Genomic DNA, 24,975 nt, shown 5'->3' with positions numbered 1-24,975 from the left:
ACCATAACAATTATTTTCACTCGCACAAATGCTCCCAAATATATTTTGAGGTCACACAGATTAACTTTTGATCCCAAATGCACCCAAAATGGTTGCAATTTCGAGGCTTGTGTTTACTTCTATGATAGCTTTACAGAGTTTCATTTTGACTAGTTGTTCAGTATTTCCACATGTTCGTGTCACCTGTGCTAATTAATCCGACGAGTAAAAGCCGACGTGTGTAGTGCAGCAGGCAGTGGGATTCAGAGTGAGTAATGTGAGCTATAGCTACAACATCGATGTGCATTGTACCAACGTGAAGCGTTTCATAATACACACCAAATAAAAGTTTTGTTTCGTGGGAGTCAAAAGTCAGGAGGGTTTCTTTCTCTGGGTGTTGAACAGGTGAAGGGGAAAAATGCTAGTTACTGCTAGCCTACTGACTGTACTTGTCCATCAGAAAAAAATAATATTAAATAATAATTATAAAAAATTATAAATAAGAGCCCGGACACAAAATCTCCTCTTTCCGGCCTGGTGATTTGTCCATCCCTGCATTTTATTTTAAACCAACACTAAGTGATTACCAGCACCTGTCCTATGAATATTTTTCAGTTAGATTAGCTTATAATGGCATTACCCTTGAACCCAATGGCCACTGGCACAATACTGAATAAATAAACATCCCTCATTGCATCTTAGTTTATATTAAAATGTTACTATTTTAAACAGAATAAACCCTGCTACTAAAGTTTTATTGCGCCTGCACAGCTTACCCTGTCTGAACAGGATTTAATCATCCTATGTGGTTCAGTGAATCACATTATTTAAACATTTATGTCATGCTGTCATCTCAAACCACTAATTTAGCTAAAAGGGTGATGTGTCTTTCTTAAATGGATGATGTTATGAAAAATTGCCATCAATACTTTTTTTTCTTTCGCGCTGATAAAGTTAATGACTACTTGTCTAATGAACACATCATTTGAAATGTCTGAAATGGCCTGGCGGTCAGTAGCGATTTGCCTCATTCTCCGTATGTAACATCCGAGCAAGTACAAAGATAACACAGTGGGACTCATGACACATCCGGCTTCTGTTGGCCAAGCAAGCGTGACGCCTTTCAGACAGTGGAGGTCACTGAGTCATACTGGACTTTACACCCTATGAAAGACAGAATAAAAGAGTGCAGAGAATCAAGAGGAAAAGAGGACAGAGCTGGACATCTTCCATTTTCATTGTGATGTTATATGGACTGACCCGGTGAAACTAAATCAGTACAAAAACTAATAAAATAATATATTACACATGCTAACATGTTAAGTATCTTAATAAATAGTTATTAACACATTTCTGCATGGTTAACTCCAGAATTATTGGCACCCTTGTGAATTAGTGTATTTTCACGGTGAAAATATGAAAGAAATCTAATGCTTCATTGGAATAAATTTATTCTATAAAATAAAATTACCCTTATCAAAAAAATATCTGAACAAAACCACATAAATCAACATGACTTATTCAAATTTGATTTAGTTGCCAGTATTTACAAATGGGTACATGCACATCAAAATCAAATTATTAGCATAGAAACAACAGATTAATAGATGTAAAACAGCTATGAAAGACAGAGTTAATTCACCATCCCATGTTATGCGCTTACAGCCTTGCCGTCCTCATTTGCATGAACGGTTCGCATAAGTGCCCTCTATATACATTAATGGAGATCCCTGCATCAGTGTGGATTTGACTGCTCTCTCGAACCCCAAACCCCTTGAGATTATTAGCTCTGAACAGTCAGAGCGGATTCGAGGGCAGGGAGCAACAAGGCGATTGGAGCAATGTTAAAGCTCTTGTCAACCTATTTCTATTAGCTGTGCCTTCTGTGGTTAATTTACCATCAATTGCGAAAAGAAAACCTTGTTGCTTTTTTCAGTTGAGAGATTTTCAGAATTTCTTATTTTGCAGCCAATACCAATCAGAATTAACCATCTGCCTACGGCAGCACCTCCTTTACCCCAACCGGAGGAAATAAAGTGAGTTCTTTCCTGCTCAATCAGCTTTTCATCTGACTATAAGTGAAACTGCATCTAGCAGTATTTTTAACATTTTAAATATACATTTTTAGCATAGTAATTTGTGTTATAATGGCTACTTCGACATGAATGGAATGAAAATTGTGGTGGCACTACAACTGAGGATCTACCTCTAATACTATGAACAGGTGGGCAAACTGTATTTCTGTGCTATTAACCACATTTGGATGACAAAATCTCATGATAGTATAAATGAGAAGTTAATCACAACTTGCTGAGCTTCACGGGTAAATAAGAAGCTAGTTGCCGCTATGTGACTGAAGATAGTTAAGTATAAGAACAGTAATTCATCAGTTCAGTTGGAAGTAGCAGTAAAGTCACAAATTGACCTTATTCTGCCGCTTTTTGTATACCACTAGAAACGTGCACACAATACAGCACGCAACACTCCTGACTCACAATTTGTGTAACAAAAACTTTTGTAAAACCATGGTGAAAGCTCTCCTCTGGCACTTTCGACGAGTTCTTTACGTTAAGGTTGAGTTTTGTGAAATAATACATAATATATAATAATAATAGCACAGTATAACAATTTTTGAAACCTGTGTTTGCAAGGGGCTTTTACACGATATGGCACGTTTATTTAAGCTTTTTAAAAATGAAAAAGCAGCTAAACCCCTATACAGGCTGGATAATTTTACACAGGTGTTAGGATAATACAATTATTAGCAGAGTATCTCTGAGATTTTTTGTCCTATCCAAATCTATAATGTCAGTTATTAGATGGAAAGATTATGCCGTCTTTTATAAGTGATATGTAAGCTTTCTTTTGACCGTCACGTTTAACTCTTTTTTTTTTCAGATAAAGTAATACCACAGATGTTGCCTTGGTTATATTATTTACAGTATTGTTGTGGATTGTTGTTTTAATTGAGAATCAAATAAATAAGCACAACAAATATTAATTTTACAACGAAAAAATTAAGAAAATTTTTAAATACACTGCAAATGGCAAATATTTCATTGTTTCTTGAGACCTCATAATAATTCCACACTGGTGATGACTTGACTGCAGTGCTAAAGTTTAACGTTATCTTGCGTTTTACGTCCTCACATGTTTCGTGAGATTGGCTAAATTTATGGACTATCGATCAAGATATAGAATGTGATTATCGGCCGATACCGATCGGCATCCGATCGATCTGAGCATCCCTATAACTCATAATCTGCAGGCAGTGGTGGCTCAGAAGGTCAGGGGTTCAATTCCCATTATTGCCAAGCAGTCACTGCTGGGCCCTTCAGCAAGGCTATCGTCTTTTGCCAAAAAACAAAACAAAACTGATCCATCGTGCCAAAAAGTCCCAGTTTTGTTTCATCGCTCCACAGAACAGAATCCCAAAACTTCTGTGGCTTATTTATATGATTTTGGGTCGACTTTTCTTGCATTACTGTGCTCACTGAAACCTCAGTGCATGTTGCCACCAAGTCTTGCTGTAGGTCTTTTGCTGTCACTAGAGGGTTTTTCACAACCTGCTTTCACAGAAATCTAGTTGCAGCCGTTGATAGCTTCCTTTTTCTGCCCCGTCCAGGTAGTGTGCACTCAACAAACCCCTAGCCAGTTCAGGTATTTCATTTGTTACAGCTCAAGCACACCTGGTGCAACTAATAAAGCCCTTGATTATATTTGTGCTGTTGTGAGAGATTCTATTCAGGGGGTTGAATAATTTTGAAACTGGAGAAATCATTGTAAGTTGCATTTTCAGTTGAATTTGGGGAAACCACTTGAAGCATTCAATGTGTTGAACTATTTCAATTGCTTTTGTTTGATTTGTTCATTGCAAACAGCTGAAAGTCTGTCAATTTTGACAATAAACCTGAATTGCAATGGGGGTTGAAGAATTTTGATTGCAACTGTATATTCATATTCATATGAATGTTATCTGTTCAATCCAAATAATTAATTCGATTTAGGTTATATCCTAAAAATATATGATGCAGCTTTTCATCCACTGCAGGTTTGTAGCATCTAAAATCACTTTCACTGATGTGATTAATGGCCCCAGTGGTCGTTGCACAGCAATGGCAAACAAAAACCAAGTAAAATAAAAAATCTAACAAGAAGGCACACCACTCCAGGACTGGTTAAGATAGAACGTGAGAACATGTTGTTATTGATAATATATTACTATACTCATATGTCCACTTTATTTTAAAATACTGAACTTGAATTTAGGATGTAGAGACGCTGAGTTCTATATTATAGAACGTCAAGGTGTGGAAATTCAGGAACAATACCTTGGGTACACAGAAAAAAAATAATTAAACAAGCCTGGATTTAAGCTCACTCAGTTCCCTCTATTCATATCACAAAGGCTAGTGTCATGAGAAAAACCTGCATATCCAAAACAGAAACAAACAAAAAAAATCTGCTTTCTACATCAAGTAGGTACGACGTTTCAACATGAGAATTCTGGACAGTGTCATCATCACCGTGTAGGGACAGCTGACTGAGGTTTATGCATTTTATTTAGAGAGTGTAGTAGTCCACTCCTCCTCCATCAGATGCGCAGTGAAGATCATCCTGACATGCCCCATCACGCTGTGCTACGGCAGCAGCAACGTAGCAGATACAAGCTCATTGGATAGTGCAAACTGCCCAGCACATCACCAACACAAGCCTTCCCAGCATGGAGGCCATTTACACAAAAATATGTCAGAAGAATCAAGAGTATCATGAAGGACCCCACCCACCCAGCTCAGAAATGAGAAACTCTATTCCATTTTGTTTTTCTATATTTATTTTATATTTTATAAAGTATTATATTTTATTTTATATATCTTTATATATCTATATATTGCATTAAAATATCTGTATATCAATACTTCTTCTATCTCTTACACTGTAGCACCGAGCTTCACTAAATAACATTTTGTTCTTCTGTACACTTGTGTGCTGATAAATGACAATAAATAGTCTTTGGCAGTGATAAATTTAGGCTACTGTTTTAGATAGGGACAGCACAACAACGGCTATCCTGCGCTTTCACTGTTACTGTCAGCACATATATTTTTTTACTTCTCATAGAAGACGGTCCAAGGCACAAAAACTCCTCCAACAACACTGTCAGTGCTTAGTTGAATATAAGAAAAAAAAACTGAATTCCCAGCATCATCATGGTATCAGCCAAGGCTTGGCTGGGCTGAACTGGACAGTCAGTCAAGCCAGGAAAATTCGTGTTCCTACGCACTCTGTGGATTCACGTGTCAGAGCTGGGCTCAGACTACCTCCGATAACAATTTGCAAATCATCTGCTCGCAGCAAAACTTGCATGTGATATGGAAACAAACAGGTAAACTGATGCAATATTGTTAGAAAATTGTATTCATAAGGATCATACTATATAGGAGATGCTAGCTAATTACCAGGCTCCATTTCATTAAATTGGCCTCCACAAACCTTCTACTTTCACGTCAGGTTTGGTAGAACCCAGGCTGGAGGTGATGCGATAGTTTGACATTATGAATAAGTCAGGAACAGGAGCTAAGATGTGTGACATGGCAACATGCACTTTCGTAGCACTTTCTATGTTGTCCAGCAGGAACAGTCACTGATGCTGGTTCAGTAGAAGGCTATAGGACGAAGACAGACTTGCTACTCCTCTATTTGCACATTTCCACCAAATCTGGAACCTTTTGAAGAACAAAAGTCTTCTCTAAGGGGGCTTTCATACTGGCAGTTTAGTCTTAAACAGAACACGATTTGCATGAAAAATTGGTAATGTGAAAGCTGTTATGTGGACAGACATAAGAAGAGCTGTAAACCCTTTGATCGTTATTTCATATCTGTTTGCCTTCAGAATAGAGGTATCCCATTCATTCACTTTATTCCTGTGTTTGGATCTTAAATTTTTCAGCAAGGTTCGTCCAGGTGAGTGAGATACAGTAAGCACAGTAGGAGATACCACCTCCATACACTAGGACACTAATAATATTTACTGGAACGAGCAGCTATGGAGGAGAGTGGTGCTGGGAAGCCTCGCTGGCAACCTGCACAGAGTCAGCCGTGGCTGCTATTGCTGTCTACTAACCTTGATTAATGCGTCCCTACGCTGGGCAAGATCACACTGCAGTTGTTCCAGCTACTGTGCCCACAATCTGAGCATGCTCAATGCGTTCTTAAAGACAGCCTGAAATCAAAACTGACCTTTTTAACCTTTGGTCATATTGAGCATGTTTCATTTGTACTAATCACTTAAAAAAAGACAAAAGTCTTTTAATTAAAATCCTCAATTAAACTAAATTTTCAACTAAAGTGCAACCTCTAAACATCTTCTGATTTGTGACTCAGTCCACGGAGAATCACGGACGAGAAAAAAAAAAAAAAAAACCAACAATAGTGTCATGTCAGGTTTCACATACCTTCCCTGTGCCATATAGTGAAATGGCATTAGCATAATCAATTCAGTTTGTAATCTGATATTGACTCTCAAAATCTCCCAGATGCTCCTGCACCACACCACACCACTAGTCGAATATTTAAATGCATTTTCCTCACTTCTCACTTTTGGCGCTAACCAGATTTTAAAAACGTTAGAATTTGTGGCTGAGACACATGCAAAAGAGAAAGAGAAAACACATTTAAGTCTGTAGTTTTCACAGCTATATAGAGTAGAAAACATCAAAACCTCACCATTTCCCAGGCTACCAGACATAGTTAAGGAGGTGAGATACATAGCTTGTTTCACACTTTTTATGTGCTGTCTATTGTTTTCACTTGTGTCTAAGTACACTGTGAAGTGCATCCATATCCATTAAAATCACACTCCCATGTTCCATCGCTTTTTCAGTAAACCAGTTAATAAATGTAGTTAGTAACCTATTACTGCTGTTGAAGATTTTCTGGTGTTCACAACACAGATATTTTCAGGTTTGAAACTACTGATGTCAAATGAATTATTCAAAAATAGAGAAGATGGATGTGATCCATCCATACATATAAAAGCAAAATCTATCCATGAACTAATTATTAATGTGCGCTCAGAATTTAAAGTGCATTATGATTTAGGCAATGTTCCAGCAGGCTGTAGCTTTTAGTTATAATTTATATGAATATATCATGCTGCATTACATGTGTCTCATTTTTTCATATCATTACTAGGGCTGCACAGTATGGAGAAAAATGTTATGCGCAATAAGCTTATAAGACGATGTGCTAATAATGTGTGACGTGATAAATCAGAGACATGTGAAATGTCAAATTTTCCAAATTATTTCCAGAAACAATGTGTTTGTGAAACGCTAACCCAATCACCTGATGCAACAGTTTTTTAATTGTGGTCATTGTGCAAGATCAGAACATGGTGCCAAGATAGCAGGCTAGTCAGATAATGCTAGTGCGCTTGCTAAACACAAGAATAAGGATGAGAAAGCCTTTTCTCTGATCTGATCCTTCGGTGCACTTCACGTGCAGTTATTCAGAGTGAGATTATAAATTGACACTGTGTGTATCTTAGAGAGTGATTATGGTAGCTCAAAGAAAATTTAAGTGCCACCCTGTTTGAGGGTGAAACCTATAGCTTCACTGCTTCCCTGCTCAATTTCATGGCGGATGACCACTGAGCTCTGCTGCTCGTCCTATGCTTATGATGTCGACAGGGTGACAAAATCGTGTTATGATGTAATCATGTCTACAGCGAGACAAAATTTGTCCGTCTTGTTAACATAAGTGACTTTATTCATTTAATTGATTTTATCAAAACCTTGACAATGTGTTCCTTGTGTAAATTACATGTGATAACGATAAGAATTAGATACATGATTCCTAATAAAACAGTCATCATAGAGTGAATCTGTGAATTCTACCACTGATTTAAAGTCGTCATGAAGTGCCTTGAAACATGCAGCATTATTTGATGTGTTGACAGTTGGTGTGTCTCGATCAGTTCCCTGCATCGTGAATCATAGGGAGTATACATGAATCGTATCGTGTACATGAGTTTGGGTACAGGTAAGGACCCTGGCTCACTACACATTGGGACACTGATAACTCAATTTCCAGTACTTGCATTGTAGAACGTTACCAAAAATTAAAAATGTAATTTTTTTTTACTTTTTATATGTCATATAGATGTGTTAGCTTAATCACAAGCTATATAGTGGATTTTTTTTTAAAAATCATTAAACGAACCGCATATAGATATGCGTAAAAAGCGTAAGTAATCATTTGAGAGCTATAGGGCTGCAACTAATTCATAATCAATTAGTTGGCCGATTATATTTTCAATGAATCGATAAATTGGATGGGCAGGGCAAACTTTCAGTACCATTTTTTTCCCCTATATTTAAAATAAAATCCTCAAACTGAGTGTTGCAATATAAACTTCAGACTAAAACTTTACACAACTATTTGTCCAATTATATAAGACTGAAAAGAACCCAACACACACACACACACACACACACACACACACACACACACCAGAATATATATTATTCATTTAGGACCGTAGTTTAATTCTGTGCTTTTTGTGCATCCTTAAAAATAATGCATAAATACGTATAAATTAGTTTATATTATATATAAGTTTATATTATATAATTGTATTTATGCATTACTTTTTATAAAAGGTAAAGTTCACAAACAGTAAACTGAAGAAAGTCATTGTCGGTGACTCTGGGTATCTGTTAAAGCTAGCGTCATGTGCCATCGACTGGGAAGCGGCTTATACTTCCGATTAGTAAAAAAAAATGTTTGTGTTCCTTTTGAGATGTTATTTCCTTTCTAAAATTTATACACTAGACGGTAGAGTATATAGTGTGTAGTGTAAGTGTATAGTACGTCATTTATTACACAACTTTAGTATTTACTCTTCAAAGCGTGTTTTAGGAACAGAAGTAACACAGTGAGTAAACGCACCCCGTGCTGCGTGCAGACCAACTAATTGATAATGAGATTAGTTGACAACGATTTTAATAATTGATTATTCTCGATTTTATCGATTAGTTGTTGCAGCTCTAGAGAGCTACAACAACTATAACATGTTACTTACATTTGTAGGCAGAAGATGGCTCAGAGTTCATCTGCCATTTTTATCGAGCTGAGAGGCTTCAGAAAACATGATGTAATTTCCAGCAAGTAAACATAATGACCATCAATGCTCCCTGGCTTGTGTGGTGCACTGTGGGATTTTTTTAGGGAGCCAACGTTCCAGTACACTAGAAGGATTTTGCGATTGAGACAGCCATTAAAATGGCAGACTGTCTGATCAGTGCCCTGACTACTGAATTAGGGAGCTGACTGAGACACACCCGTAATTTACACAGAAACAGGAAGTCAGGGCCGAACATATTGAATGGCTCCTCCCACTTTTTAAATAGACAACAGTGTTTTGCTTAACTCACAGACTGGGCTAAGCCGTACTTTGACGGTTAGTACCATGGATTTTTATAATGTTGGGGGGCGGGAAACTTCATATTCTAGAGAGCATTTGATTGGACAGAAAATCTGATGAGAAGCTGAAGTGCAGAATGATGTAATCAAAACTGCTGATCCATATTGGTGGTAGAGAGAGTCTGTAAATTTTGAATGTGTATATCTTCTAAATGCGAATTGTTTAATTGTTTGGAGCACACTAGCTTATAGATAGCCTTATGGAGAAAATATTCATACTAAAAGACACAAAACTTCATTGGAGATAGTTTCAAGGGGACTTTAATGATTAGGACAAGCACAGTATGTTGTTTGTTCACAGAAAGGCTCACTCACATTCCTTGTACTACAGGAAAATCACTGACATCGGGAAAATAAATAATTTTCATGTGACTCTTGTTCTTAGAACAACATATACGTCCTTATCAGTACCACAGAGTCTTTCTCTGGGAGTCTTTTGATTATAGATATGCCTTTGACTACAGATATAATTGATCTTGCCTATTTGATCTCTGTAACAATGGTGATGATTCCTGAATTATTCTAGATAAAGACCCTGTCGTCTACACCTCCCATTTGTTACAGAAGACAGTACTTCTAAAAGATAAAGTGAAATGGAAATTCTAACTAATTTTTCTTCCATAAAGTGATCTATTTCCAAGTGAAACACCACATTTGGGTGGGTAGGACCTTTATTCTAACCATCAGGATTTGCCTTGTGAAAAGTTGCCGTTCCAAAACAAACATGGAGTCCTATCTAGAAGCTATCCAAGAACTTGTTCAACGTGTGACATTCACTGTGTAAGGAAATCTCACTTAGCTATCAAGGTTTTGAACATCTTTATATAGACTGATTGTGATTTTTACTACCACGTTTATTAAACTGGCTTACAAAGTCGTATAAAAATCATATACATCATTTTGGTGAAATATATTTACAATTTCTTAAATTTAAGGTGTCAAAGTATGATATATACAGAAATACCTGATTTTAGCCAAAAGGCAGAATTTTGGACAGAATTCAGCCGCAGATACATTTGACATGTTTTCCCAAACCACCGCAGATACTGTATATCAGTTGGGTAGAGATGACATTAAGGGTCCACTAAATCGATATCAGTGGTAATCACGTCAATAAACCAACAGTGTTTAAGTGTTTTAGAACAAACCACATTTATCTAATGCTATTTATTAACAACAATGAATACAACTCAGTTTCTTGGTTCATTATTGTGTTATATATGTGAATATCGGTTATAGGCAGGAAGCGAAAACTGGGTTGTGTTTGGATCTTCCAGCAGGAAAAGATATCCAAATCCACACAAAAAATGGTTCACTTATCACAGAATCAAGCCTTTTCAGTCTGCTAAACCCCACTGTGAGTTTTGCTCACTACAGTGTTTAGCTAGCTAGATAAGGTTAAATGGCTAGCTTAATGTCAATCAACTTTGGCTCAATGTCAATCAGCTTAGGCACTTTTCAAACAGTGCAGAGATAATTAAAAAACTATGACTAATGCACCACGCATGCAATGAAATATTGTATTCTCTACCCTATGTAGGGCATTATATAGATGGAAAAAAACAACACAAACTGTCTTTGTAAGAAGTTGCACCACCACACGCCACCGAACAGCTTACATGCAGTGTGGTGTCAATTCTACAAGTCTCTAGGACTGTACAATGGAGCACCATTCTTCCAAAAGAGATTCCCTCAATTGGTGTTTTAATGATGATGGTAGTGGAGAGTGTTCTTTACATGTCACTCCAAAATCACCCAAAAACAGACCACACTGCCATAAATATCAGTACCTATATCATTCACTTCTGTAAAAGTAAAAGATTGCCAATCCCAAAACACATTGCAATATTGTTAAACATGTTTCCCTCTTTGTTCCTTTGTGAACAAGGAGGAAAAATGTTAACAAATAGCCTTTCCTCTATTATTTTATTTCAAGTTTTTATGTTGTGTTTACCTTGAATTATATTTTTACCAACACTGGACATAAGCACCTCTTAACTCAGCTTCACTGAAACACATTTTCCTCCTCTTCATTTACTTCTTTTGTCAGATCTTTAATAGCTGTAGCTTACTGGATCACTATTATAAATGGTGCTTAAATTGGGGGGCGCAAGGGGGAGATTCATGTAAATTAGATGGACAGTGCATGATGTCTCATATGTTGTATGCATACAACATAAATTAGGGACTAGTGGGTGGGAGCTTGCATCTGATGAAGCTAAAGATCAGCTGAAGCTGATTCATTATTCACACTCAAATGACAGTTCGTTTTAGAGCTGCAACAACTTATCGATTAAATCGTTTTCATCTAATCTCATTATCGATTAGTTGGTCTGCTCACGGCATGGGGCATGTTTACTCATTGCGTTACGTCTCTTCCGAAAACACGCATCAGAGAGAGTATATATTAAAGTCTTGTCCCAAATGACGTACTATGCACTCTGACATCGGGTGTATGAATTTTAGAAGGGTAATAATCGTCTCAAATGGAACACGAGCGTTTTTTTACTAACCGGAAGCATAAGCCGTTTCCCAGATGATGGCACATGATGTCAAACGCACATAATGCGACGCCACTACCTTTAGCAGAATACCCAAAGTCACCGTTACCTGTTATGCCCAACATGACCACAGTCACCATCAGACTGAGTCGTGTAATCGTTAAGTGACAGCGGGAAAAAGCTATAAAAAAAACTATATTAAATATAGTGTAGAAGACTGTAACCTGCAAACTTTACAAAGCGTAGCAATTGGACAAACAGTTGTGTCAATGTCGTTTTAGTCTTACGTTTATATTTGTAACACTCAGTTTGTGGATTTTAATTTTAATGAATGAAAAAATGGTATCGAAATTGGGATTTTTTTTTTTTACCCGATTAATCAAAAAAATAATTGGCCGATTAACCGATTATGAAAATAATTGTTAGTTCCTTTTACTGTCATAAAACAGCTTCGTTACTAAGATACAGATCTATTCAAATGTCATTCTCTGTGTAAATGGTATGCCTTCCTGGATGTGGAGTCAGGTATAACAGAGTCTGTGCAATATAACAAGCAGAACACATCTGCCTATCTGTTCCCAAAAGTGCTGTAAAGGTAAAATCTTCTTAACAGGAAGACACGGTGTTCAGTAAAATGCTCACGCTACCAGTATAATACTTTTGCTTGCTGGCGAAAAAAAAAAACCCAATCATATACAAATTCACAGCATATATTCATGCACTGTAAAGCAATAAGCTTAAAGAATCCTTACGTCAAGATTGATAACAGTTTGATGGTCCAACAATGTTCAGAGTAAATCTGTTTGCTATAATGAACTACTGCATGTTTATAACTTAATAATGCTTAAAGGAAGAATTCATCCTGGTGGTAACTTTTAGGTTGGTGTGATATCAGTATTCATGTGAGGAGTTCATGGTTGTTTGTCACAATGATGTCATGGGGCATTGCTAGCACAGTTACCATGAGGTTTCATAGGAGGAAATTTCAAGCAAGGGATAACAGTCTAGTTTTATCGTTGGCTCTTAAGAACAAAACAAAACCAGAGCTTCTTTTCTCACAATTTTCCACAGACGTGTTTCCAACACAGAACTAGTAGCGTCAGAAAATAATGGAAATCCCCAACATGGTCACGACTACGTTTCTATTATTAACATCATGCAACATAGAGTCGTGTTTTAGAAACCCCACGTAGCTACGTGATTAGCAGTGGTCAGTTCCCGCCCAAATTCCCCGACCTGTGATTGGCTACTGACCGCGCGTGCCGCGAGTGGACATGAGCTAAACTGTCACCTAAACCATCTCGTGCACGCGACATCCGAGAAGCGTTAGCCAGTTAGCAATTTAAACACAAACACACTCACGGTTAAGTAACCAGCTATCTAAACACATACAGTATACACTCTATCTCTCTCTCTCTCTCATACACACACACATGCGGTTAAATAACCTGTCAGATATACCGTTTAAAAAAATGGAGATGCTCTTCTGGCAGGCTCAATTCAAGATATCTTAAATACATTTATTTTATTTTATTTTTTTTTTAATGATACATATATATTTTTATATACTGACTAATAATTCTGAAACTGGCTATATGTAAGAGTATTTATTAAAGCTGCGACCCAGTTTTAAAAAGCACAATTTTAAGATGACTATTCCAAGAAAAGGAGAGTTAAAATAAAGAGGCTGTTATTGTCAGATCTGTCTGAAAACATTTATGGTGGTAACTACTAAGATAATGTCTACCTTATGTCGCCCATATATAAATATAATAAAATGTTAAAAAGTCAGACCGATGAGGACTTTATGGGGTTTTTTCAACGAAATCGGTTTAACCCTCCAGCATCAGATTAAGCGACCTAGCTAGCTAGATGAACTAGCCAGTGCGATTTGAATGCAGCCTGTGTGTGATAAATAAACGCACCGTTCAAACAGGTCCGCTCGTGCACCTTCCACTTGACTCTCCATCCATCAAGCTAGGTTAGATCATTTTTATTTCTTTATTTATTTATTTTTAACCAAACGCAAAAAGAATATATTGCTGCACACCATCTTTTCTCGGCACAAAGTGAAGAGGAGAAATGCGCAATGCTTTTAAAGCGAATCTTACCTGCACTGCCCAGGAAAAGAAAGATCAAGATTATCTCCTTGGTCAGAAACATTGCCATCACTCGGTTTTCCCTCATGCAGCTATAACTAAATAGTCCGTGTGAATTCAACGTGGACTTGGAGTTACTGTTTGCTGAATTAAATTTTTGCTAAATAGCAACGGTTTTGTCAGTGTTGCACTTTAAAATAGCACGCCCGTGTGTCAACGAGGCAGAAGTAGGCGCGCTTGCATACAGGCTGCTTTCGTACAGCGCGCGCGCGCGCACACACACACACACAACACACACACACACACATACACACAGTCCATCCGCCCAATCATTCATCCGTTGGGAAGCTTGGGAAACTGTGCGCGAACACCCCCCCCCCCCCCCCCCCCCTATCCCCCTCCTTAGAGGGGCTCCATCCCAAAACACCTCCCTGTTCCCTACACTACTGCATTATATACAGAAAGGAATAATGGCTGCTAGACACTACATAGTGCACTTCATGTCTAAGCACTGTGGTTATGCCGGGAAGCTTGGGAAAGAGTATCCATCCCAAAACAGACTTAGCGTCGTGTGACTCGGTTTTCAGAGGAAGATGGATGTTCGAGCTCTGTGTTTAGAATTCAGTAGGCTGCTACTACACGGATTTTTTTTAATGCCAATTGGATGATTTTAGGAATTTAATATCAGCTTGTCAGAATGTTGTTGTTGTTGTTGTTGTTGTTGTTTTTAATCGTCAATGTGTTTCTAAACGGAGCATCTTCAAGTAACCTGCTTGGGAAAACACCCATGTAAGATGAGCTTCACCAGCAAGGTTCTGCTAGTTAACCAGCACCGCCATGTTGGCTGACCAGCTAAACCAGTTTGGGCCAGAATCGAATTCCGGCTGGTCTAAGCTGTTACTTTAGCAGGGTTACAGTAGACAAAGAAATAGACAGTGAAATGGTTGTGTTGAAGGATTTTGTTTTCATCTCATCTCTCAGTCTCTAAATAATGATGTCACTCATGGATGAATGAACTGATACACTCTTTTGTCTTCAGCTGAACCCTGAGAGGGCCCTGGCCTTAGAAAACCTCCATGTGGCCTGACTAATAAAGAACAATGTTACCCTCAGAGCCAAAGTCTCAAAATATGCCAAGCACAACCTGGGTTGTTTTTTGTTTTGTTTTGTTTTTATGTGGAAACGTTATAAAGATTTCTGTATATTTACCTGTTTCTTTGAAAATCTGAAACTCATTCACAGCAAAATGTAATAGCCTCCATCTCAGATAAAAAAAAAATATTAAAAAAAAACATGCATCAAACTGTATAATACCCTGAAAGGGCTATTAAATGTTTTCTTCTTTTTTGCTTCTTCTTGTGCACAATGTATGATATGCAAATTATTATCATGTGGCTACTGGTTACTAAATCTAAGTCAAGAAATCATGTTTACGTAAAAGTTTCTCTATTTTATTTGTGCACAATTCTTGATTTAATACATTCATTCATCTTCTGGAACTTTAGCTTCTGGAGCTTTCTTTCCTGGTCAGGGTCATGAGCCTATCCCAGGAACACTGGGTCGGAGGCAGGAATACACCCTGAATGGGACGACGATCCAACATAGAACATCATGCCCACACACATTCACACCAAGGCACAGTATAGACTAACCAGACAATATTATGGTTTTGGAGGTAGAAGGAAACCAGAGAACCTTTAAGAAACCCATATGGATATGGAAGCTGTGAGGCAGCAGCACTACCTGCTGAAACTAGATGCTGTTCTACAGTTGGGTAAAAACAGTATATTTTTACTTGTCTAAAGAAAACATGCACATACAGTTCAAGTAAGCAGTGTTCAATTTACATTTTTGATATTTTGAATATGCTATGGGTGGCAATGACAACACTTTAATTAAAATTGTCTATCTATAGAATTCCAACTAAGTTGAAGGCTGACTTTTCAAATCATGAGCACTTCCGATTTAGACAAAAACATACTGTACTGCAGAATGTGTGATCTAATCTTATTTACTGTTTGTCAAATAAGTAACAAGTCTGACAACAGCTTCAATAGACCAGACAAATACAGGATTATGTCTAATCATACACAATACAATTCTCTAACGCAGTTATCCATGTACATTTGTTCCTCAAAATCTCTTGTTAAACTTGTTGCCATCACAAAATAGCTTGTGCAATGTTGCAGTGGCTTGTTGAACATAAACAGGATTAGATCACGCATTTAGAAGTGTGTTCCGTAAAGGAAGTCTGTCCTAGCCACACCCTTCTTTCATGAGCAAGTTATTGAAATAGATGTGATAATGTTATTGGAAGTTACAGTGGGTACACCGTGAAACTGACAAAACCCTTTGCCAAGTCTTGAAAGCTTACTTGATTATTCTCCTTGATCTGTATTCACAGAACTTCTGCCTTCACAGCAGCTGGACCTCTATCAGTTTTTTTTTTCTGAACTGGTAAGGAAGACAGAAAAAACAGTGCTAATAAAGGATGTACATGTTTCCTATTGACAATTGTAGTTGTTTAAGTAAACAGTATGCTTACTTCAGCCTAATTTATTTAGTTCTGACACTAAGAATAAAGAGCAAAATTATATCAGGAGTGGATAAACCCTGAGGGAACACATTTAACATTGAAATAATGCTTAATGTAATTTAGCTTTTAATGTCACACCCAGTTTTGCTCGATTGCCTTTGGTGGCAGTCGGTTAAATTCTGGAGTGGTGAAGCAGCAACACAACCCGATGCGCCACCAGAGAATTTCTGGTTCCCAAGTGGCATGATTTTGAAGAAAATGGCATACGCTCTCTTGTCTATCAATCACAGCAACACTGTCCAATCATGCGCATCTGTGAGCACATGTATGCAGAAGAGGGTAGATAGCTCTTTCCTCTGAGTGTGTTATACTGTCCTTTGACAAAACATGAGTGGCAGTTCAAAAAAGTTGAATACTGTTGAATGATAGGGGAGAGATGGTTGATGAGTGGAAATCAGGGAGAAAATAGGGACTGAAGTTTTGAACGCTACGGTTTTCTAAAAAAAAAAAAAAAAAGAATAAAACTCTAACATAGCCAACCATAATGTAAATACTCAACTGTCTAGAATAGTACATATACAATCTGAGCCACAGCTTTAGCTTGTTTGTATGTTGTGAGCATTTGTCAGAAAATGTGCATGCTATTGTCTCAGACAAACAAATCCAACTACTGCAGTCAAGTTCTCATATAAGACCAAAAAACTGAATTTTGAATGATCACAAATAGTATATCTGGCTTATGGCATCTTGCCTCCATATACCAAAGCCTACCAAGGTTAAAAAGCACTTGTAAAGGAATCTTGAACATTCATGCAGCTTGATATTGTACTCAAGCATCCCCTGGTTGAAGTGCTCCTTTATACTCTTAGCTTTGTTCACGCAGACTGCTCTTGCTCTCTATGATTCTGACCGCTGGTTCTCAATAAGATTCAAATCCAGGCAGTGAGATGGCTACTGCAAAATAGATTTTCTATTAACACAACTGTTCCCATTTCTTTGTTGATTTGAATGTACTGTACATTTTGAGCCCTTATTTTGTTCTATAGTCCAGCATTAACCTTATGTCAAAGACACATCCTCAAGCATCCAATGCTGGCTTTGATATAGCTTAAGGTTGCACTTTATATCACAGCGCTGTTTAATTCTTGATTCTGATTGGCTGACGGACGTTCTAAGGTGGGCAATTATTTTGTAAAGTAGTTCCAAGCAGGTCTTGACCACATTACAGTTTCATATTACTTCAAAAAGTTAACTGAACTCACAAAAAAGGTAGTCTACAGTCCAATACCTCACACAGAGCTAACAATAAACAAAATGACAGACAGTTTTGATTTTCCAGAAATAATGAAGGAATAATTCATGACAGGCCATTTAAATATTGGAGAAATAATGCACACCCGAGGTGGTAATGAGTCCACAACATGAGAGACTTGAGCCATTGATATGCAATTATTGGAAAGAGAAAAAGATGTTGCCTTTCAAAGAGAACTCAACGTTGCGTGAGCTTCACTCTGTGAGAAGCGCCCTTGCGCATGACCAGTATTTGAAGTCTGTGTAAAATCACACTTACCATCGTCAGGTGACGTGGCATATCGCGTGTCACGTGACTATAAAACAGCGCCTATAAGCCACGTCATCAGCTCTTTTGTCTTCAGCACAAGCCACATGTTGGTTGTCTGTGTGAACATGCATATAACTCTTCACTGCTCTCTATTTTCAAAAGAATATATATATATATATATATATATATATATATATATATATATATATATATATATATATACACTCTTCTGTCGCTATCCTGTGCAGAATGAGCTTTAGAGAAATCAGAAAGTGTGTTACTCCCTGCTCCCTTATTACAGAGGAGGAGGGACAAATTTTTTCTGTGGGAGTGGAGCTTGCTGTGGCGCGGCTCCCGGCCGGCCGCTGTCAAGGCAGCCGGTCGGGTTAGCTCCTGGGGGTCCTGTATGGATCTGGAGGGGGTACCAGAGACAAGCGTTGCTCTATCTCTCGTTCCTCCAGATCCGGCTCTCCATTTCTGGGTTTGGAGCTCGTGAAGTGACTTCTCCTTCCGGTACGGAAAGTCAACCCACTACAAGGAGCCAGAGGGGGAAGCCAGTGCATCATTTTTATGGGAGTGATTGTACTTTATATATATATATATATATATATATATATATATATATATATATATATATATATATATATATATATATATATACACACACCGTAAAGAGCAGTAGACAGTAGTAAATGAAACAAAGTCAATATTTGGTGTGACTTAAAAATAAAATTAGTAGTCTCCGGTACAATTTGTGCAGTTTTATAAGGAAATTAGCTGATCAATTTTACTGAGCATCTGGCAGAACCAGCAACAGTTCTTCTGGAGACTTCTTATTTTTGCAGCAAAACCCAGCAGCCTTCATTGTGTTTTTTTGTCTGAAAAGTGTCTCATGCAATACGCTGCTTTCTTTAATGGTAAACATTTTTTGATAATATTTAATTTTGTGCTATAAAACTAATTCTTGGGAATCTAAAATGTTTTTTATACCGACTTGATAATGTAGAAGTCATAAAATAAAAAATCTATAACAAAGTTTGTCCTGTATATATATATGTATATTTAGAAGGAGCCAGTGAGAAGGGGTGAGCCAGTGCAGAAAACCAGTGAGCCAGGGGTGAGCCAGTGCAGACACTGCAGAAAACTACCCTTTTCCCGGAAGTGCGCCATGAAGTGTCATGCTTCTTGGGAAAGCTGAGTTTATATATATATATATATATATATATATATATATATATATATATAATTCAGGGGGGCCAGCTTTGCCGTCCAGGCCATGTAAGACCACCTCAGTGTTGGTTGGTGAAGCCTACCAAGGGGCAGTGGGTCTCGACATACAATGGCAGTGTTGCAGACCTACCAGGAAGACCTACTGAATTGTGAGGTGGGCGGAGAGAGGTATCAGGGGATGAGAGGTTGCTAGGGCAGTTAACCCCCAGTATTACTGTAGGGCTACCCTAGTCAATTTCATCCCAATTTTTCAGTTTTCTCTGGTCAGCGAGCTGTCACAGAGGAACAAAAATCTGAAAATCTGGTTTTCCCACCAACAAAATGTATAAAGTTAACGTCACTGAGACCATCTCAGAGCATGTAAACTACTGCCAAATGTGTCTCCAGGGGTTCTGTCCTTCATAGAAAAGGGTTCCGGGTCCAGTCCATAGCTCGACCACCCCCCTTTTCAGAGGCGTGCTCACCACAGTAGTCAGCACAATGCAGAGCCGATATTAGCCCAGGAAGTAGATCTCTCTTGGACAAAGGGGCCATAGAACATGTACCTCTTTTTCTGAGGGAGGGAGGTTTTACAGTCATTATTTCCTGGTCCATAGAAAAGACGGGAATGTGGCCAATTTTAGATCTGCGTCATTTGAACCGTACTCTTTGGACATACAGGTTTGGGATGTTGACACTCAAACTTATTGTCCGACAGACTCAGTTTGAGGATTGTTGGGGCTTATGGCAGCAGCAGCCAACATCATACAGTTGGGCCCATTGCACATGAGACCGTTAAATGGTGGCTGGAAGTCAGGAGTTTCATCCAATTACGAAATCCCTGAGAATAATCAGTGTCACGCAGCGATGCCCAGAACTATTTAAACTGTGAGTCTGGCCCCCGAGGGGCACCAGCTCATAGGTTCCGGCCACTAACCAAGGTTGTAGAGACCATGTTAAATGTTGTGCACCATCCATGAGAAAATTGTATACATTCAAGTGGCAACTTTTTTATCATCGTGTGAGGAACACCAGTGAAACCCAATAAACTGCACAATAGCTACAGTCCTGGAGTTCTTACGGGAACATTTCTCAGCAGGGTTGGCTCCTTCTACAATTAGGGTCTACATATCCGGCATTTTGGCTAGCCACGCCCCTATTTATGTAACCTCTGTGACAGGCCATACCCTCAGTATGATGGAGTGGGTATACTCGTTCCCACAGCGTGAAGCTGACACAACATTGAGTTCCCTTTGAAAGGGAATGTCTGGGTTACGCATGTAACCCTGTTTCCAGAAAAGGGAACAAGACATTGTGTAGCTTTAACACATTGGCTTATACATATATATTATATTATATTATATTATATTATATATATATTGTGACTGCGCTTCAGACAAAGAGAAGCTGATGGCGTGCGATATGCCACATCACCTGACCATGGCAGGCCTATAAATAGGCGTGATTTTACACAGACTTCAGTTACCGGTCGCATGTGAAGCTCACGGAACATCTTTTTCCCTTCTCAGGGAACCCAAACAGATGTCAAGGCTTTTGGTCAAAACTGTCAGATATTCCTATCTTCATGGAGCCATTTGGTCTGCACCAAGATATAAAAACCAACACCCGATACACAATTCACATTACTAATCAAAGGTTTGGACACACCTGCTCATAGAAGGGCTTTCTTAATTGTACTATTTTCTATTTTCTATTCTTTTGTATCAGATAACACACATGGCATTATACAGTAACCAAGAAAAGTGTTAAACAAATGAAAGATATTTTGTATTTTAAATTCATAACTATATTCTTATTGAAGCTGTGACCTCCGACGTCACTGTCTTAAAAACCGTCAACGGTCTGTAATGGATATCCTGACATGGGCTTGGGAATACTTTGGTAAATCTAAGTCAGTCAACACCATTCACAGCTGCATGCACAGGTGTAAGTTAAGGCTTTACTATGCAAAGCAGAAGCCATACATCAACACTGTCCAGAAGCACCGCCAACTTCTCTGGGCTCAGTCTCATCTGAGATGGACAGTAGCACAGTGGAATCGTGTTTTGTGGTCTGACGAGTCAACATTTCAAATAGTTTTTGGACAAAACAGCTGTCGTGTTCTCCGGGCCAAAGAGGAAAAGGACCATCTAAGCTATTATCAGCGTCAGATCCAAAAACCAGCGTCTGTCATGGTATGGGGGTGTTTCAGTGCCCATGGCATGGGTAACTTGCACATCTGTGAGGGTACCATTAATGCAGAAAGATATGTAAACATTTTGGAGTAACATATGCTGCCATCCAGAGCAGGCCAATGCCAAACCACATTTTGAATAGATTACAAGCGCATGGTTGTGTAAGCAGAGAGTGTGGGTGCTAGCATGGCCTGCCTGCAGTCCTGACCTGTCTCCGATTGAGAATGTGTGGCACATTATGAGGTGCAAAATAACGCAACAATAGCCCTGTACAGTTGTGTAGCTGAAGAAATGCAAAATAGATACAGTTACATTTATATATCGCTTTTCTAGACACTCAAAGCGCTTTACATAGTATCGGGGGTCAGGACAATCCCCAACTACAACTAGTGTGTAGCATCCACCTGGATGCTGCAATGGCAGCCTTAGTCCACCAGAACGCCTACCACACACCAGCTATTAGTGGAGAGGATAGGATAGTGATGTAGCCAATTCAGAGATGGGGATTATTAAGGGGTCATTATAGAGAAGGGCCAGTGGGGGAATTTCACCAGAATTTTGACATAATGGATGAATGGGGGAAAATTCCTTAACCAACTGGTGTTTTTGATGTATGTTGCGATCATCAGATTTGAAATGAGTGTATATTTTCAAAAAGAAATTAAATTCACAAAGTAAAACATCAAATAATGTGTTAATAATATGTTTTCAATTAATTGAATTTTCAAATGACTCTTTTTGTTTGTTGGTTTGTTTGCATTCTCCATACTGTCACAACTTTTTTGGAATTGGCGTTGTATAAAGAACATTCCTTAACATGGACAGCCTCCTGGAAAATAACACTTTAAGACTCTTCTTTGATTGTAACCACACACCTAACTATGGCTTAGGCCTGTTTGTTGAGATTGTTGCACTTCAGTATTCCACAATTGCAACACACTCATTTAAGAGAAATTCACCGTAAGAAGGAATTACAATCACTTTCCTGCTTTTTCACTGAAGAGATTGATCAATGTAGGAGCAATACAATGAAGATTTAGCTTTTCTGCACATAACAATGTCTGCCTGCACATTATTTCACCTTCTATCATTGCTGTGATTGTTTTCCCTCTGCAAAAGAATCTTTCCCATACATCATTTAGCATTTTATTTATTTATTTATTTATTTATTTATTTTTTTTACCCAAATGCTGGGTTGAGTCTGCTGGCTGATTTTGCTGGGTTAATTTCTAACTTTTTAATATATTACCCAGCATCTGGTAAAATTAGCAAAAAGCAATGACAGAAAAGCAAGACTTGGGTTCACTGTTTTATTTGCAAGTGTTTGCTGCCACCTAATGGCAAGGTCTCATCACTTCAACCCAGTATCTGTTGTTGGCCAGTAGGACTCCATTCCATTTTTCCATATTTCAAAAAGATACTATATAATGGTGCTGAGTACACGCTAATATCTGATACTGATACAATACCCACTGAATCTTAATAACCAATTCTGATCTTAATAACTATCTGCTGTCTGCAGCCTCCATCAGCCATGTTTATGTGAAATATCAACATCAGGGTTAAGACAAGTTGTGTCCTATGTTTAATGCAAGATGTGTCAGTAAGCCAATATCACATATTCATAGCATTGAATACATTGGATCGGATCAGAAATTATATCCTTGTCCATCCTGACCAGCATCAGCCCTGAGTTCTATGCACTGTAATGTTCCTCTTGCTTTATCACACATATGAAAGTGCTTTCCCCCCCCCCTCAGTCACGTGTGTAGGAGCTGGGAAAACACTGAAACAGCCTTTTTTAGTGCAGGGGTACTCGAGGACCAAGACTGGCAAACCATACTCTGTAAAAGGATTCTGCTTTGTTTTTTTTTTTGTTTGTTTTTTTGTAAACCACTTATGCTTTGTAATTTACCTTGTCAATGAATAACTCTTAAATTTGATGAACAAGTATAGTCTATAAAACTGTGCAAAATTCAGAGACTACAATTTTATTTTCAATCAAATGGCCATGTACAGTAAGTAAATTCTACTTTCAGTTAAACAGCCATACAATATTTATTTATGCAGGACAATATTTAAGTTCATTTACATTTATGGCATATGGCAGACGTCCTTATCAAGTGCGACTTATAGAAGTGCTTAAGTATCTATCAATAAATGCGTCCAGATACTGGTTCACTAGGTCACAGGTTAAGAACACCATCAGTCTTAAAACTCTGTTGGGAGGTAATATAGTAAGAAAATACAGATTTTTTTAGTGAAAAGTGCTAGTTTAAGTACTTTAGGAAGAGGTAGGTCTTTCGATGTCATTTGAAGACCGCCAGTGACTCAACTGTTCGGACATCTAGGGGAAGTTCATCCCACCCCTAGTGCCAGAACAAAGAAGAGTCTTTATGCATGCCTTCCTTGTACCCTGAGAGATGGTGGCACCAGTCTAGCACAGCTAGAGGTTTAGAGGGAGCATGGTGCAGTGCGGGGTGTGATAAGTGATTTGAGGTAAATGGGTGCTGGTCCATTTTTGGCTTTGTAGGCAAGTATCTCAGTTTTAAATCTGATGCTGGCAGCTACAGGAAGCCAGTGGAGGTAGTTCGGCAATGGGGTGGTGTGGGAGAACTTAGGAAGGTTGAAAGCAAGTCGAGCAGCTGCATTCTGGATCAGTTGCAGAGGTCGCAGTAATCCAGTCTTGAAATGACAAGAGGAAGAGCCAGAACCTGAGTGGCCTGTATGGATAGAAATGGATAAATCCTTCTGATGTTGTAAAGGAGAAATCGACATGTGCGTGTCGGATTAGCAAAGTGAGAGGAAAAGGACAGTTGATTGTCTATGGTTACCCCAAGGTTGCGTGCAATAACCAAAGGTGGGATCAGAGAGCTGTCCAGGGAGATCACAAGATCATGACATGGTGATGAATCACCTGGGATGAACAGTAGTTGCTAAATGGTAAACAGTACACTTTTATAGCACATTTATCCAAAGCGCTTTATACTGTGTCTCATTCACCCATTCACACACACACACTCACACACCAGTGGTAGCAGAGCTGCCATGCAAGGAGCTAACTTGCCATCGGGGTTAGCGTCTTGTCCAAGTACACTTCGGCATATAGAGTCATGCAGGCCAGGAATCGAACCGCCAACCCTACAATTAGTGGACAACCTGCTCTACCACCTGAGCCACAGACGCCCCAGTTGCTGGAGTCAAGTTTCAGCCGATGAACTGCCATCCATGATGACATGTTTGCCAGACATACTAAGATCTGAGCATAAATAAGAGGATCTGATGGAGGGAAGGGGAGGATGAGTTGAGTGTCATACACATAACAGTGGTATGAGAACCCATGTGAGGATATGATGATATGTCCTCACCAAGATATCGAGTATAAAGTGAGAACAGAAGAGAACCAAGT

The 24,975-nt window shown here is 38.5% G+C and overlaps 1 protein-coding gene across 4 annotated transcripts in view; it reads right to left on the bottom strand.

The window, feature by feature from the left end:
* ncam1b (neural cell adhesion molecule 1b) overlaps positions 1 to 14,347 on the bottom strand; it is a 112,657-nt gene extending 98,310 nt beyond the window's left edge. For all 4 annotated transcript variants that reach the window (XM_017490150.3, XM_017490152.3, XM_017490154.3 and 1 more), the window contains exon 1: positions 14,078 to 14,347. In XM_017490150.3, coding sequence (XP_017345639.1) covers positions 14,078 to 14,153 — 76 coding nt within the window. In that variant the 5' untranslated portion in view covers positions 14,154 to 14,347. The remainder of the gene's footprint in view (positions 1 to 14,077) is intronic.
* Between the last annotated feature and the right edge of the window lie 10,628 nt (positions 14,348 to 24,975).

This window comes from Ictalurus punctatus, chromosome 17 (assembly GCF_001660625.3).
Source record: "Ictalurus punctatus breed USDA103 chromosome 17, Coco_2.0, whole genome shotgun sequence".
Classification (NCBI taxonomy): Eukaryota; Metazoa; Chordata; class Actinopteri; order Siluriformes; family Ictaluridae; genus Ictalurus; species Ictalurus punctatus.
The sequence above is the reverse complement of the archived record's forward strand: the minus strand, read 5'-3'. Positions and strand labels throughout refer to the sequence as shown.